The 15,142-nt window shown below is 39.3% G+C and overlaps 1 protein-coding gene across 1 annotated transcript in view; it reads right to left on the bottom strand.

Annotated features, from left to right (window-relative positions):
* The window catches only part of TTC27 (tetratricopeptide repeat domain 27), a 137,841-nt gene that overhangs the window by 34,750 nt on the left and 87,949 nt on the right, over positions 1-15,142 (bottom strand). The window contains exon 13 of the mRNA XM_006910377.2: positions 8,179-8,406. Within this exon, the coding sequence (XP_006910439.1) occupies positions 8,179-8,406 (228 nt within the window). The remainder of the gene's footprint in view (positions 1-8,178; positions 8,407-15,142) is intronic.

Raw genomic sequence — 15,142 nt, 5'->3', positions numbered from 1 at the left:
ACTACTTTCCTGTATTTTAGTGTCTTCCTTTAAATTAAAAGAGCAACGAAATTGTATACACACTTTTTTCTTTTACTAGGTAGGCTATTAATTGTTTAGTGCCCTCCTCTTAGTCCCGTCCTAGATTTGGTTACCATGGTTCTTATATTTTCCTACTCTTTCCAGAGCATTCACAACATGAGGTATATAGGTGTTTACATGTCATCTGCATTTGAGTCTCTCCTGTTAGATGTCATCTCCCTATTTTTAGGCTACAGATAAGGGGCAATGATGATATTCTAGCACCACCACTACCACATTGCAATAGGCAGGACAGGAAAACACCACCATGTAACATCTATGAGAACTTATTATGAGCCAGGAAATATGTTAGACACTTTACATATATTAGCTCTAATTTTCCCAGCAGCAAATCGAGATAGGGATCATAATCTCCACTTCACGAAGGAGGAAACCGAAGCCCAGAAAGGTGGAGTGACTTCCTGATGTCATATTCCTTGGGATTACGAGGATTCGGAATGAGGTCTATGGCAGCGAAGCTTCTGCCCTCCCCACTTCCCTCAGACTCGCAGTCGCAGCTACAGCCCACATGTTACCCTGTGCTTGTGTTTCTTGGCAGGTATGCGAGTTAGACCTTAAGAGTTTCATTTTTTATTGCTTACCAATATAAGAGAGGGAGAACAAAAAGGAGTCTTTTTCTCTACATATTATTCGCATATGTTCATCCTGTCTTCTCCACTGGAACGTAAGCTCCAACCTCCCACCACAACTAACACAAGGTTCACAACAGAAACTCTATAACTCCATTTCTAATAACATTTTCTTCCTTCGAACGCTAAGGTGAAAGAGCAAGTTAAGCCTACAAATCAAGGAAGAGCATAAGCTCCCAGGATAATTAAAATCACAGAGTATTTTATACCATAAAAGTTCTATCTTATTTATAGAATGGACTGGGAAGGTGGCTGCCTCAGTTTCTCTAAAATTTCCTGGTGTCACAGAGACTCCCTTACTGTCATGTGCTGAACTGTCTCAAAACATCAAAGGTATATAATTTCACTTCGCTCTTGATGAATGGCCCCATGGTTCTGAATTAATGGAAGAAAAAGTTCAAACTTGACAGTCTTATATTCAAGGCTTTCCACAACTTCTAACTCGACCTCAGCCAAATGCATCATTGCTTCCTAACATCAGACGATGTCCTTCAGAGCCAAACAGAGAAGAGCCTAAGAGTAGCTGCTCTGGACCTGGAATGCCTGTGCTCAGATTCCAGCCCCCCATCTCATAAACTGTTGGATCTGGAGCAAATTACTTACCCATCTCTTTCCTCGTCTGTGAAATGAGGGTAAAAACAGTAAGTACCTCAGGGATACTGTTGAGGATTAAAAACATAACAAAAATGCTTAGAACGGTCCCTGGCACTTAGTAAATATTCAACGTTAGCTGCTATTGTTATTATAACTGAATACAAAAATAAACAGTCAAAACCTGTAGTTACCAAGAAACCTTTGCTTTCTACATGGTTGGTTTTTGCATCTGCTGATCTCCTTTCCTGAAACATGTTTTCCCAATTTTTCCTCCTGTCCAAATCCTAACCACTCCTGCTAGTTCACAGCATCCCTGTCAGGCCGCCTCTGGATTTGGCTTGGGTCATAATGCTGTCATTAAACAACACAAATATGTTGTCTATTAACTTTACTCCTTGGTCACATGCAAAGTTGTTTCTGCCTCATCTCTCCATTTAGCCCATAAAAACCACAGCAAGGCAAGAGGCCATGGCTCAACACAATTCTTTGTATCTTCCTCAATACCTCAAACTGGTGTATAAAGAGTTTACACTTATATTCACGCGCAGACTATAGAAGATGCTTCAGAAACAGACACTGCAATTACAATATTAATGCTCTCATCTTCTTTCCAGTATCATTAGAAATATTATTCCTGTTTCTGGAGCTAATACCTTCATCTCTTCTTATTCCACTCTTCCCTAGAATGATATTCCCAAGTGATCTTCCCGTCTCTCTTTGTAACATTCGCTTTCTCTTTTATTCACTGGATTCATTCTCTCCTTTCAATGATGTCAAGGTGTCCAGTATGTTGAATAGTTTTACTTGGCTCTTCTGCCCCTCGGTATAATTTTCCACGTTTTGACTCTCACCTCTTTGACATGCTCCTAAAATGAACAGTCTATAGATACTGTATCCATTTCCTCATCTGCCACTCACCCTAAAACCTCCTGGAGCTGGTTTTGAAGGTCATTAGTGAGCTCCAAATCCAATGACCTCTTCTTAGCCTTTTTTTGGACTTTATCACTACATGTGACATTCCTCACTACACTTATTCTTCCTTTAGTTTCCACGAATCCCTTCCTTGGGTTTCCTTCTGTCTATCTGATCAAAACTCTGGAGTGTTTTGTTTGAATCATATTTTACTGGTGCTGTTTCTGCTAACTTCTTCCAACTGCGGGAGATGCATAAAGTTCAGGACTTTGCCTGGTGTTTTCCAACACAGTTTTCTGTAAAGAATTCATTCACTTGCCCGGCTTCACCTGACTTCCACAGAAAAGCCCCAACCTGCAAGCTCCGGTCCAGCCTCACTGCTGGGCTTCAGGCTTTCATGTCCAGTGGACTATCGGCCACTTCTACTTAGCGAAACATCTTCATACCTGACATCCAAAATCACATCGTCTTCCCCTACAAGCAGTATTTTCCCTTCCTCTTGAATTCTCTTTACCTACCAATAGAGATATTTTCCTTTTTAAGCAGACAATTGAGAAAACTGGCATTTGCTTGGATTCCCTCCAACCTGCCGGTCCAATGAATAAGTCCCAGAAAATTTTCCTGTATAATGAGGCTTCAACCTGTTCTACCTTTCCATCCTCACTGCTAAAGCCACCGATCACTCATAAGTGACATTCATTCCTTATTTAAACTTAGTTTGTAGTTTTGCAGACCATCCCTGATACAAAACCAAACATTCCTATTTTTATACCAACTTGATTTCTGAAAGTCATGACAATGCTGCACAAAAGCCATTCAAATATCACTCTCATTTTGCCTAAATTTTGTTATTAAACCTAATTGTACGGACATGTGTGAGAAGAGAGGATAGAATGTTTTAAATTCCACTACTATAATATCACTTCTGTCATATCACTCTTTACTGAACCACAACAGACTTCCGCATCTATAGAGTTACATAATCCTGAAAAAAGGCATTTCAGGCCCTTCATAAACTAGTTCTATCCATATCATTTCCCAGCGGAAACTCCCTGCTCTCTGCTGATAGGCTGACACAGCCTAATTCATTCCTACATCCATATCTGGTACACAGTAGGATCTTGATAATGCTTACTTAGGCAACCACATAATGTACTGTTCGAACTGCAACATTTTTGAAAGTGAAGCAAGACATAAAAAAAAAATTTAAAATTATATGAGTTAAAAAGACCTAATCTCTTAACCAACAAATTGTTGATCAACAAACTGGTTTTATTATATCATGGACCTATAATCTCATTCTATCCAAAAACCACTTTCGAAAGTAAAATTATTTTTGAAAAATAAAGTAAAAAAAAAATTGAAATGCTGATTATCTGAACATTTGAAAAACAAAAAGAACATGATTCAAGCTATACATTTATGACATTAGCACATTTCTGCAATATATTACAGAATTTAATTTTCTTAGTAGGTATTCATATAGTTTAATCAGATCCTTACTCATATCAAATTCTAATGCTATGTCATTGATATTTTTCTGATAAGTTTATAAATAAATGATAGTTAGCAATCTCAAAACCACGAATGTAGATGGTATGCATGTCTTCTGGTTCTCTAACAAATGTACCACAGATGATGCATGTAGTTTTGCAAACCACCCCTGATATAAAACCAAACACTCCTATTTTTATGCCAACTCGATTTCAGAAAGTCATGACAATGCACAAAAGCCATTCGAATATCACTCTCATTTTGCCTAAATTTTGTTATTAAACCTAACCATATGGACATGTGTGAGAAAAGAGGATAGAATTCCTCTTTCTATTTGCTTTTATTCCAGGACTTAAGGGAGACAATAGCATGTGGGAGCTCTCGTCCCTCAGAGACAGTTCAAACTTGGATCATAGTTATAATGAGCCTATGGAGTTCAAGTTCGCATCTTGCAGTAGTTCTATACAACTGCAGCATCAAATGCCTGCATATTTTGGCATGGCTGCTAGCCTGCCTGAATTGAATCCATATGACAAACAGCAGAATATCCTACATAACATCTGTTTGTACTGTGATGCTGCTTTGAACAACTGTCACTTTTTTGTCTCGGTAAGTAATTAATTCAAAATTATATAATGAGACCATTAAGTCTTGCTAAGTCGTCCTTTGCAAATTCCCTATATCCATCCCTTCTTTCCTGTTGCCCCTTCAACACTGAAAACTGTCATGCTAGACAATTGCTACAGCCTCCTAACCCTGCCTACCTCGAGTATGTCTCATGTCCAGTGTTGCCAAAACAATATTCCTAAATTACCTCCACGCACACCACATTCCTTCATCCAAAACGAAGCCAAACACAAATCAACCCCTCAATGGTTCCTTGTCTGCCAAATACAAAGCCAAAGAGTTCAGCCTCACATTTAAGACCTTTCATAATCTGGCTCCAGTCTAGCTTTCCCACTGAAGTGCCCTATTCCCTTCAACTCCAAGAAACATCCTCTCTAATGTCTACCAAAAGCAGTGATAGTCTCTTTGGTCTCTATATAACTAGTTCTTTACAAATAATTCACTTGGTATTTCTTTGATGCCTCATATTATTGGCTAGTTTTGTCTGTGTTCTTTTTGCTAGATTGTCCCAGAGGGTACAAACCAAACTACCTGGTGATCTCTGCTACTGCTTCATTCTTTGGCTCAGTGCTATGTGCACAGCAGACAATCAGTATATATCTGACTGAATAATGGTTAAAGATATTATTTATTTACTCATTCAACAAATATTTATTGAATACCCAATATATGCTAGGCACAGTTACAGCACTAGGAAAATATAAATGAACCTTAGAGATAAAAATTGCTGCCTTCATGGGAATTACAGTCTAATGGAGAAGAAGAATTTTTTTAAGTTAGTTATACATAATATTAGAAGGTGCTAAGTGCCATGGAGAAAAATAAAGCAGGAAAGGAAATTAAGAAGTATAGGTAGGGCTATGATTTAAAAAAGAATGACCATGGAAGTCCTGTCCAAGAAAGTAATATTTAAACAAAGACTTGAATGAAGTATTGGAATAAAGTAGGCAGATATCTGGAAGAAAAAGTGCTAAAACCTGAGGCGGGAATGTGCCTGAAATATCTGAGAAAGTACAGAGAGGCTAATGTTGGCTGAGCAAGGTGGGGAACGGGAGGAGGGAAAGGCAAGAAGGAACAGGAACCAGGCTGGGGAAAGCCTTGAGAACCATGCAGGAACTTCGGCTATCATCACTAGGTGATGGTGCAGAGGGTTAACACGTCTGACTCACGCTGTAGGGATCGACTCGGATGTTCACTGAGAGTAGACAGATGGGGCAAGGACAGAGGCAGAAAGACCAGTAAGGAGATAATATATTAATCGGGTGAGAGATAACAGAGATTTGAATCAGAATGGTGGCGGGTGGTAAGAAGGCACTGGATTCCAGATATATTTTGAAGGTAGCTCCGCTAGGATTTACTGATAGGTTAGATGTGGGATATAAGAGAAGGAGGAATCGAGGATGACTCTAAGATCAGATGGGGCAGACTTTGGCGGGGAAAGTTTTTAGAAGGGAGAGAACAGTATTTTGGATACCGGAATGTTAAGTTAGAATAACAAATGGGGAAACTGAAGAAGCCGATAGATATGAGTCTAGCATTCATGAGAGAAGACTGGACTGAAAATAAACCTGTGGGAACTGCCAGTGTATAATGGTACTGAAAGCTATGAAATCAAGGGGTGTGTGTAGACAGAGATAAGCCCCAAGCACTAAGTCCTAGAGTACCCCAGGAACCAACAAAGAAGACTGGGAAGGAGTAGCTGGTGAGGCAGGAGAAAAATGTTAATGCTAAGATGTTGAGAAGAGACAGTACTTGGGAACACAATTCATGTCTGTGATGTACCTGGCACTGATTTAACTTAGACTATGGAGGTCAAGGGAATGAATTTCTTTTCCCCACTCTTTATGACAGCTGTGGTTATGTAACCTTTAGGTAGAGACTACTAAGATAAGCAAGGATATGATACAGTCCTCCATATAAGTAAAAATAAAATTTTAACAACGCAATATTGAGTTCTATTTTCTGTCAAAAAAGCCTAGTGATAATCAACTTAGTGCAGGATTTCTTGACCTTGGAACTACTGACATTTTAAGATGGATAATTCTTTATCATGGGGAGCTATTCTGTGCATTATGGGATGTTTAACAGCACCCCTGATCTCTACCCACTAGAGTCCAGTAGTATACTGCCCTCAACTGTCAAATGTCCCTTGGGAACAAAATCGTCCCCTGTTGCGAACCACTGACTTTAGAGCAAGCTGTCAACAAAAACCACCTTCTAAATATACGTGAAGCATCCCTGCTGCCAGATGCCACTGTCGATTTCTGCTGATAATCTGTACTTATACTTGTCCTACTCTCTTCTCCAGGCTTTTTACCAGCCAGCTGATTTGAAAGCTTCTCATGTATTCACCACTCAGAGTGAGAAGAATAAGTAATTATCTTAACCCGTCATAAAAAAAAATGTACTTTTGGTTCTTTTTCAATGTAAAAGACATGCTCTGAGTCTACCCAGTTCAAAAACGACCATTCCTGCACACTCAAGTTCATAGCAGCATTATTTACAACAGCCAAGAAGTGGAAACAACCCAAGTATCCACTGAAAGATGAATGGATAAACAAAATGTGTCACATCCATACAATGAAATATTATTCAGCCTTAAAAAGGAAAGTCTGACACATGCTACAACATGAATGAATCTTGAGGACATTAGGCTAAGAAAAATGTGACAGTCACAAAAGGAAATACACTATATAATTCCACTCCTATGAGGTACTTAGAGTAGTCAAATTCAGAGACAGAAAGCAGAATGGTTGCCCACGACTAGAGAGAGGAGGAATGAGGGAGTTATTGTTTAACGGGTACAGAGTTTCAATTTCGCAAGATGAAAAAGTGGAGATGAATGGCGATGTTTGCACAACAATGTGAATATACTTAACACTACAGAACTGTACACTTAGAAATGGTTAAGATGGAAAATTTTATGTCACGTGCTTTATACCATAAAAAAAAAAAAAAAAAGAGTGCAGGCTCCAGAGACAGATCGTCTTGGTTCCAATGTTGGCAAAATGCCTAACGAGGCGCCTGGCTCATAGTAATGCTTGGTAAACATTAGTAATTCATTATAAATTCGTATTTTAACAAGAATTATACCAAGTCAGTTTACATGTTTGTCAGGAGTTATGGTCGACAGTCATGTGTGCCTCTGATTGCTGAAATGGGAAAGCGGTTCTAAAGAAAGTTTGATTAAATGAAAAAATGCCTATGAGAATAAAATCATTTCACTAATATCATTAAGTACAAAATAAGGTTGTTGTCTTTCCCCTCAAAATTAGGTCCTCTCCTGTGGATTTATCTTGTCACTCATTTTAAAGATCTAGACTTTTTGTATTATTTTTTTCGAACCTTTAAATTTTCTTTAACATTTAAAAGCATGTATGTGTTTATAAAAACTGACATTGTTTCTTACAATGATCAACGATCCATTCTATATGTTACCTTATTTATAAAAAAGTTTTTCTTTCATTATTGATTTCAGCAATAACTTGCAGAGTCCTACACTGTGTGTACTTTTACTTCTGGTTCATTTCCTTCCTAACGTTTCTTTTCAAAATGGAACCTAATTTTAATAGCTGTATTTGCCTTAAGGACAGTTAACGGAAATAACAAAGTGAAACAGAAAAGTCAATAAGTGGAACACAACAAAAAAATGAACAAGGAAAAACCTACTTGTCCACTTTCGGTGACAAGCAAGAAGTGTCTTAGAGACTAAGCTCTTTCTTTGCTCTCAGAGACAAGCTCACCAGTCATTGGGACAGAAAATGGGTGCTCATTCGGTAAGAATCAAAATCAAAGAAAAACGTCAGTGCCAAGAGTGCATGGGTTTTGTGAATTGTCTAACCTGCATGGGATTAATCTTCACCGAGCGTTCAAAGCACTCCACGCATTCTTTAAACTCCTTGTGTCGCAGGTGGAGGAGGCCTTTGGAGCGCTGGGCACGTGCGCTGCGGTGCTGGGACAACTCCCAGGCCTTGTCATAGTGAGAGTGGTCTCGGAGGACATCTCCGAGCAAGCAGTACAAACTTGGAGTTTCTTTCTTCTCCAGCTCTTGCCTAAGGATTTCTTCTGCCTAGAAATAACAACAGAAATAACTAAATTGCTATTTTTTAAATATATATACATGTTTTAACTCACACGATCCAAAATTTTACTGTATAAGTTTGAGATGACCTGGTTCTTTCATGCATCTAGGACACAAGCCAAATAAGACACAAGTAAAAGGAAGGAATAAAAAGTGGTGAATACTGCTTTACTGGCATGTGAAATTCTCATGAAAGGCAACAAGGAGAGGCTTACTTCATGATATTGGGGGGACTCATTTCCCTGCTCCCCACTCTGGCTGTCAGTACTGTGACCATTTGTTAGAGCAATGCCTTTAATTCACCTCTACCCAACATCAACGAAGTATGTTTTTCCGTTTTTAAAATAGTATGCTCAGGGAGCCTTGGATTGCTGAGACATTTATAAAAGAAGGAAGAGGGTATGATTTAATGGGCAGAGTTAAACACCTACCTCATAACCAAACTGCACCTCTCAGATAAAACTTGCTCACACAAGACCTATCTGCTTCCCGACAGTCCATTCGCTTTAGAAACTAAAGACCACACAGTGCACGGGCTTGGGTACTATTTTCATATGTCCAAAATTCAGATTCACCTCGTCATCCAAGCTGATCTGTACAAATTTATCCCCACTTGCCCTACCCATGTCTGTTACCTACTGTTTCTGATTGATTTCGACAGAGAACAGGAAGCACAGCAGTAGCACTGCTTTCCATCCTCATACACAAACACTTCCACATAAATAGCAGTGGAGTCACCAAAGATGCTAAGAGAGCCATGGCCACGTGGATGCAGATATCCAGGCGGCCATCCTTTGGTAGCCGAAATGATATCTTAGACTCCCTAACTGAAGTAGCTGGCAATCTTAAAGTTTGTATATTTAATTCTTTAGGTTGGATATTTCTAGAATTCTTAAGCAGTCTGATTTTTTTGTGAAATCTTTTAAAAGATGGCTGTGCTTCCCAAAGTGTCTTTGGGTGCTGGCCCTTTTGCATTTCTGATACAGTATGGGTTATGTCGGCTTTTTGGCATGGTCTGAAAACAGAACCAGAATTTATAAAATAGATTCTAAGGGAAAACAGTTCTAAGTCCTAAATGGCCAAAATAAACATGAAGTTTTAAAATATAATCTGTGCAATTCCTCTGCTCACAGGTCATATGATATTAATGTATCTAACCATAATTCTGTAAGGTCATCTATATAAATACTTGACATATGCATTTTTATATGTATATGTCTATGTATTCAAACGAATTACGTGTAACAGACTGTAGCCACAGCAGGATTCTTGCTGAAATGATCTTACGATGTAGTTGATGGCATTTCCCTTGGCAGCATGGCATTGAAACTTGATACCCACACTCTCCCAGGAATTCTGAAGGCTGATTCACTTAATAAGTTCTTTCTGCTTTAACCAGCTAGAATGGGGTCTGTGGTCTGCAATTAAACAATGAGCATAACAGTAACCGGGTACAGAAGTGACTGCAGGCAACATAACCCTGCAGAAAATGACTATTTGTGACTGGTTATCTGATCGGGTTGGATTTGAAGACAGTGAAGATCCAGTGATCTTGAGAGGGCAGAACACTGTTAGTCCACGACATCCAGTGATGAACAGGTTCAATTATCCCTGGTAACTTACGACAAAGCACCTGTCCAATGCAAGGCTTTTGTGTGCCAAGTGATAGAACAATGTGAGAGAATACGAGACTGTGAGGTTGGGTAGCTGCTTCTAAATTCACTGAACAGCTCAAAAAAAAAAGACATTAAGTGTTTTATATCTTATCTTCATGGAATTTCTATGACTGCCTAAAAGAATTTCTTTTCCCTTATAACTGCCGAGCTGGTCCAGCCAAAAATCAAATGTAGACACTGCTCCCACAGGATTGCTGAATCACAGTATAGGATGAATTCGGTTTCACCAGTTCTGTATGAAAGTTAAGACATCTGAGTGGGCTGATTTAATATGTCTTAGTTACTCATCTTATTTCCTCTACTGCCTTTTAGCTACACATCATTTTATTATTTGTTCTAGGCCTACTCATGTGCATCTTCAATATAACGAAGTTCATTTCAAGTTAATGTCGTGCCACCTCACCTTTCTCGTGTCATAGGTGGACCAGTCAAGCCCTTCCTAAATTTCTGTTTCACAGAAACAATGAGAGATAAATAAATGACTGCTACTGTTTTAAGCCACCTAAGTTTTTACATGGTTTGTAACATAGCAATAATTACTGGAACAGTTGTTTAAGGTAAGAGGGTTACTCTACTACCAGCTAGTTCGTGGCCAGGAGCAGAAGAGGGCATTGATTATGAAAGAGCAAGACCCAAGAATTTAATGAGGACGTTGGAATGATTCAGATAACAGAAACTCCTCAACTCTTCTGAGTTTCCTAGGCCGGCAGAGGCGACCCTCCCCTATCTGATAAGATTAGTGCTCTCTTGCTTAAAGAAAGTACAACAGCTGCAGCTCAGGTAGTTACCTCGCAGGAGGACACTGATTCTCATACCTAACTCCTTCCATCCCTCACTGCCTCCAGACTTACACACAAAAAGAACTGCAAGATGTCAGTAATTTCTACAGGGAAAACCTTGGGACCATATGGAAAAAGAGAATCTAAGAGCACTAGACCACAGGCAAAGAGGATCACAATTGTAAATCAGCTGAATTTAGATGCTCATCAGAAATTTTTGATTCACAGTGCTAACTCAAGCAGCTGGGGATGGTTCTAAATTATTTGCTCAATTGCTTGACTAAAACCTGGACTCAAACGTGGCCAAAACTAAAGCTGAGATGCCAGAAATTCCTTGGTATAATGGGGAGGAAAGAACTTAGAAAAGCTGTTGTTAATTTATTATTTGCAACCTCTTCACCCAACCTTAACAATGTCTCCTATGAGAACCCAAGGGTTACTCCTTTCACCTTGGCTTTGAGGAACACATTGTATATGGGAGTAACAGCATCCTTGAAATGTGCTGATAAATGTCCCGTGTAAGCTGGGGGGAAACTCTGGAGATCCTTCTATTGAAATGAGCTTCCTGATTTCAATAGAGATGATTGGAACAGAAGGTAATAGAGACTGGCCTGGAAGCAAGATGAGCATAGTCATTTGGCACAGCTAGAGTGATAATTTGAACAGTGCAACTAACATAGATCTTAGGTGGTGGCTGACTGTTCGTGAAGACTTAGGAACAAATTAGATGGGCAGCCAACTAAATTCAAACTTGATCCATGGAAGGAAGGAAGGAAGAAAGGAAGGAAGGGAGGGAGGGAGGGAGGAACTAATGGAGGGAAAATTTAATACCAAGAGAAAACAAATTCAAATTTTATCTTTCTAGCAGATAAAATCCTAAAATCCTCCAATAACTCTCATTTATTTTCACTTGGATTTCTGTTATTTTCTATATGTCAATCCACTCTAAGCAAGAAAAGGAAAGGAAGGAAGGAACGAAGGAAGGAAGGAACGAAGGAACGAAGGAAATAGGAGGAAAAGCAGGAGAGAATGAAGGAGGGAAAGAAGAGGGGGAGGGGAGAGGGGAGAAGAGGCCAGGAGATGCAAAGCAAGGAAAGGAAAGGAAGAAAGAAATCTATATTTGGAGACCAGATATCTGACTTGAATTGCCATGTTAGAACACTATCTCTCACCCAGTTTGTACCCCTGAGTCACTTCACAGACTCAGAGCCTCTTAAATTTAAAAAAAAAAAAAAAAGCAAATAAAGAAGCCAATACTGGTGAGGAAGGACCCTGTGATAACATAACAATTATACACCATAATTCTTCTTCCCTAGCTTTCCGCAAAGAAGTAATTAACCATTTACCAGGTAATTGTATCCTGGGGAAAAAGAAATAACCTCATCTTTTCAGGGTTAATTAACTTAGTTAATGCTAATCCTTTGGGGTCCAGAACATCACCACGACGAGTTACTGGATTTATGGAAGCAGTCCATCCACGGTAGGTCTAGTAAGTCTCTGAACCCACCCAGTGGTTACTTCTCTCATTCTTGAATACAGAGTTCAATGAGAAATATCAGCAACCAGCAGAGCCCTCAGTAAATGCTACTGGGGAATAAAGGGCCAAGTGAAAGCCCCTGAACTTCCTCTTCCCATTAAAAGAGAAAACCCAAAGCAACACTGCATATCTATGCAAACCCCATGAATGGGTGCCACTATCAAAAACCTGAAAGTACCGTGTGTATGGGTGGTTTAACCTATATATTTAAACTGAGAACACAGATGGATCTTGGAAAATGTCATAGATTATTATAAACGTAATATAACGGTGGCTCTAATTATAGCTACAGTTCCAGACATGATCTTGCTAATGGAGAAAATCATCACAGCCCCTGACACATGGCAAACAGGTACTGACACAGCAAATGTTTTTATCTACCCAATAATCAGACAATATCAGGTGCAGTGGGCTCTCACTAGCACAAAGAGAAGTACACTTTCCTGTACTGCCTTAAAATTACACAGATTGGATGGTAATTTAGTCGGCAAGGACCTTGGCTGTCTCACCATCCCATTAAACCTCACCAGTCTGTGACCTTGATGACATCATGCTAATAAAACTCAAAAAACTAAGATAAAAAATTGTGTGCCAATGTTAATCAAAAACCAATTGGGAACTGATCATATTATACTGTAACTTGCTATTAGGAAAATGTTCAATTTATAACAATTTATCTGATACAGTACTTCTAAGGAACTCATGTATTAAATAAAGCAAGATATATAAAAAAATGTTTATGTGTTACTGGTTATTTTTGTTCCTATATGCTCTAGGAATGCTTCAGTATCTAAATCACTTTTAAAGAAACTGTATGTTTCTCAAAATCAGAAACTTTCTTAAACTACGTAATATAGTCTATAAATTACTCCAGTACCTGTTAGTAGTTTGGCACTTTCTAAACAAGTAAACCCACAAGTTAAAGGGCTAGTCATGTGCACTGGTGTATGCTACAGCAACTTGCTTATGATGGAAACCATGTTTCTAAAATCCCTTTCCCTTCCAATTTCACTTTGGAGTTGGCCAGAAGGAGAACTTGTTGGAGATTTGAAAGGCAAAAGTAAAGCAACAGTCTTTACACTTGGAAGGGTGCTGTGGTTAACTATGGTGTCAAAAAAAGATGCAGAGATGCCCTGAAGATCTCAGCTTGTCCTTGCTTTATGTGTCCAGCTTGTCTTTCCAATTGCTGGCAATGCCAACCATTAGCAACCCCAAGCCCACCATCAGACATTTCACTGTGGACTCACAGGTCTGGTCGATGCAAGACTTCTCCATGAGTGACTCCTTCATGTTCCTCTCTCAATGGCTGGAAGCACCTGGCTTCTCAGAGTCCCCTGTAAATTCTGACCGGTGCATTTGTGCTGATGATGCTTCAGGTAGACTGGGAAATTATTTTTACCCGGATCCTCATAACTCCCTCTTCCACATCTTCATTGGCCCAGCTCTTCTTTGCACATTTGTGTTACATCTAATTCCTTTAGAAAGCCCCCTTATTACCAAAAATATTTTAAGTGGCTCTGTTTCCATAAATAAAACCTGAAATGATACAATCTTTTCTTCATTTTTGCCTTTTAAACTCCTTATGCGTCCTTCCATTTGATAGTGATTTATAGATTAGTTTTTATCTACTACATTGTTAAATGCATTATCTCACTTAATCCCTACAATAATTCTGAGTGGTAGATATTAACAGGCCCATTTTTAAGACAGAGAAATAAAAACTTAGATTCCTTGGTCAACTGGTCAGCCCCAAACCAAAAGATACGAAGCTGAGAAACAGGACCCTGATTTCAGGTTCAATACTTTTCCTATATTCCCAAGGTGAACATCAGCAAAAATGATGGCATAAGGCACCAACACTCTGAAAATTCCTAACAAGAAAACTGATAAAAAGTGTTAGAATTAACTCTTTCGGAACTCTGGAAATTAACCAAAGACTTGAAGTAATCCAGGGAGTGTTTATTCAAGAAAAATGGCAAAATCTTGATAGGAACAACAAGTTTTGCGCCATTTTAACTTGCACCATTCCTATCTCCTCGTCCCTACTGCAAGAGCCTTGAAAACCAGCAGCAGGCGATCATGGTGAAAAGTAGCAGCCTGGCAGCCACCAGAGGGAACAGAATGGCTTTGGCGTGCCTCTGAAGTCTTATTCCCAGAAAACTGTCATTATGTGACGAGTCTGGTGGTTCCCTGGAAGAGCCCACTTGCAATGCTGTCTTTATTTAACCCAACGTGAGCATGCCCAGTGAAAAACCTTTGTCAAAACAATTAGAGGCAACTGATTAATTCTGCAGCTGCCTGAGGTGGTAAATAACAGCTGGGGCAAACAATAGGCTAACCAAAAAAATGGAATGAGACGTACATAAGGGCTTTAAAAAACTCCTGCATATTCATGAGAATCTAGAAAACCACGCATATGAAGGTCTGTGCACATGTTCAGGAAAGACCCCAAAGGCCCTAAGCTCTCACCTCAAGCTGACCTTGAAGCTTTGCCCAGGTGGTAAAGGCAGAGTTGTCTACGCCTGGCTGAGTCCTGAAAGCATTTCCCCCGACATACACACACATCAACCCATCGGTCTCCCAAGACTGGGAGACTTGTTGATTTAAGCATTTAAGGAATTTTCCGTACAATCATTAGTTGACCATTAAGCTAGAAACCTCAGATGTCAGTGGTTACAGAGGACAAAAAATAGAAATTTTACATATTTAGTCAAGAAATACCACCAAACAAA

The sequence above is a fragment of the Pteropus alecto genome, unplaced genomic scaffold (genome assembly GCF_000325575.1).
Source record: "Pteropus alecto unplaced genomic scaffold, ASM32557v1 scaffold61, whole genome shotgun sequence".
Taxonomy (NCBI): Eukaryota; Metazoa; Chordata; class Mammalia; order Chiroptera; family Pteropodidae; genus Pteropus; species Pteropus alecto.
Note: the sequence above shows the minus strand (reverse complement) of the source record. Positions and strands in the feature narration are given on the sequence as shown.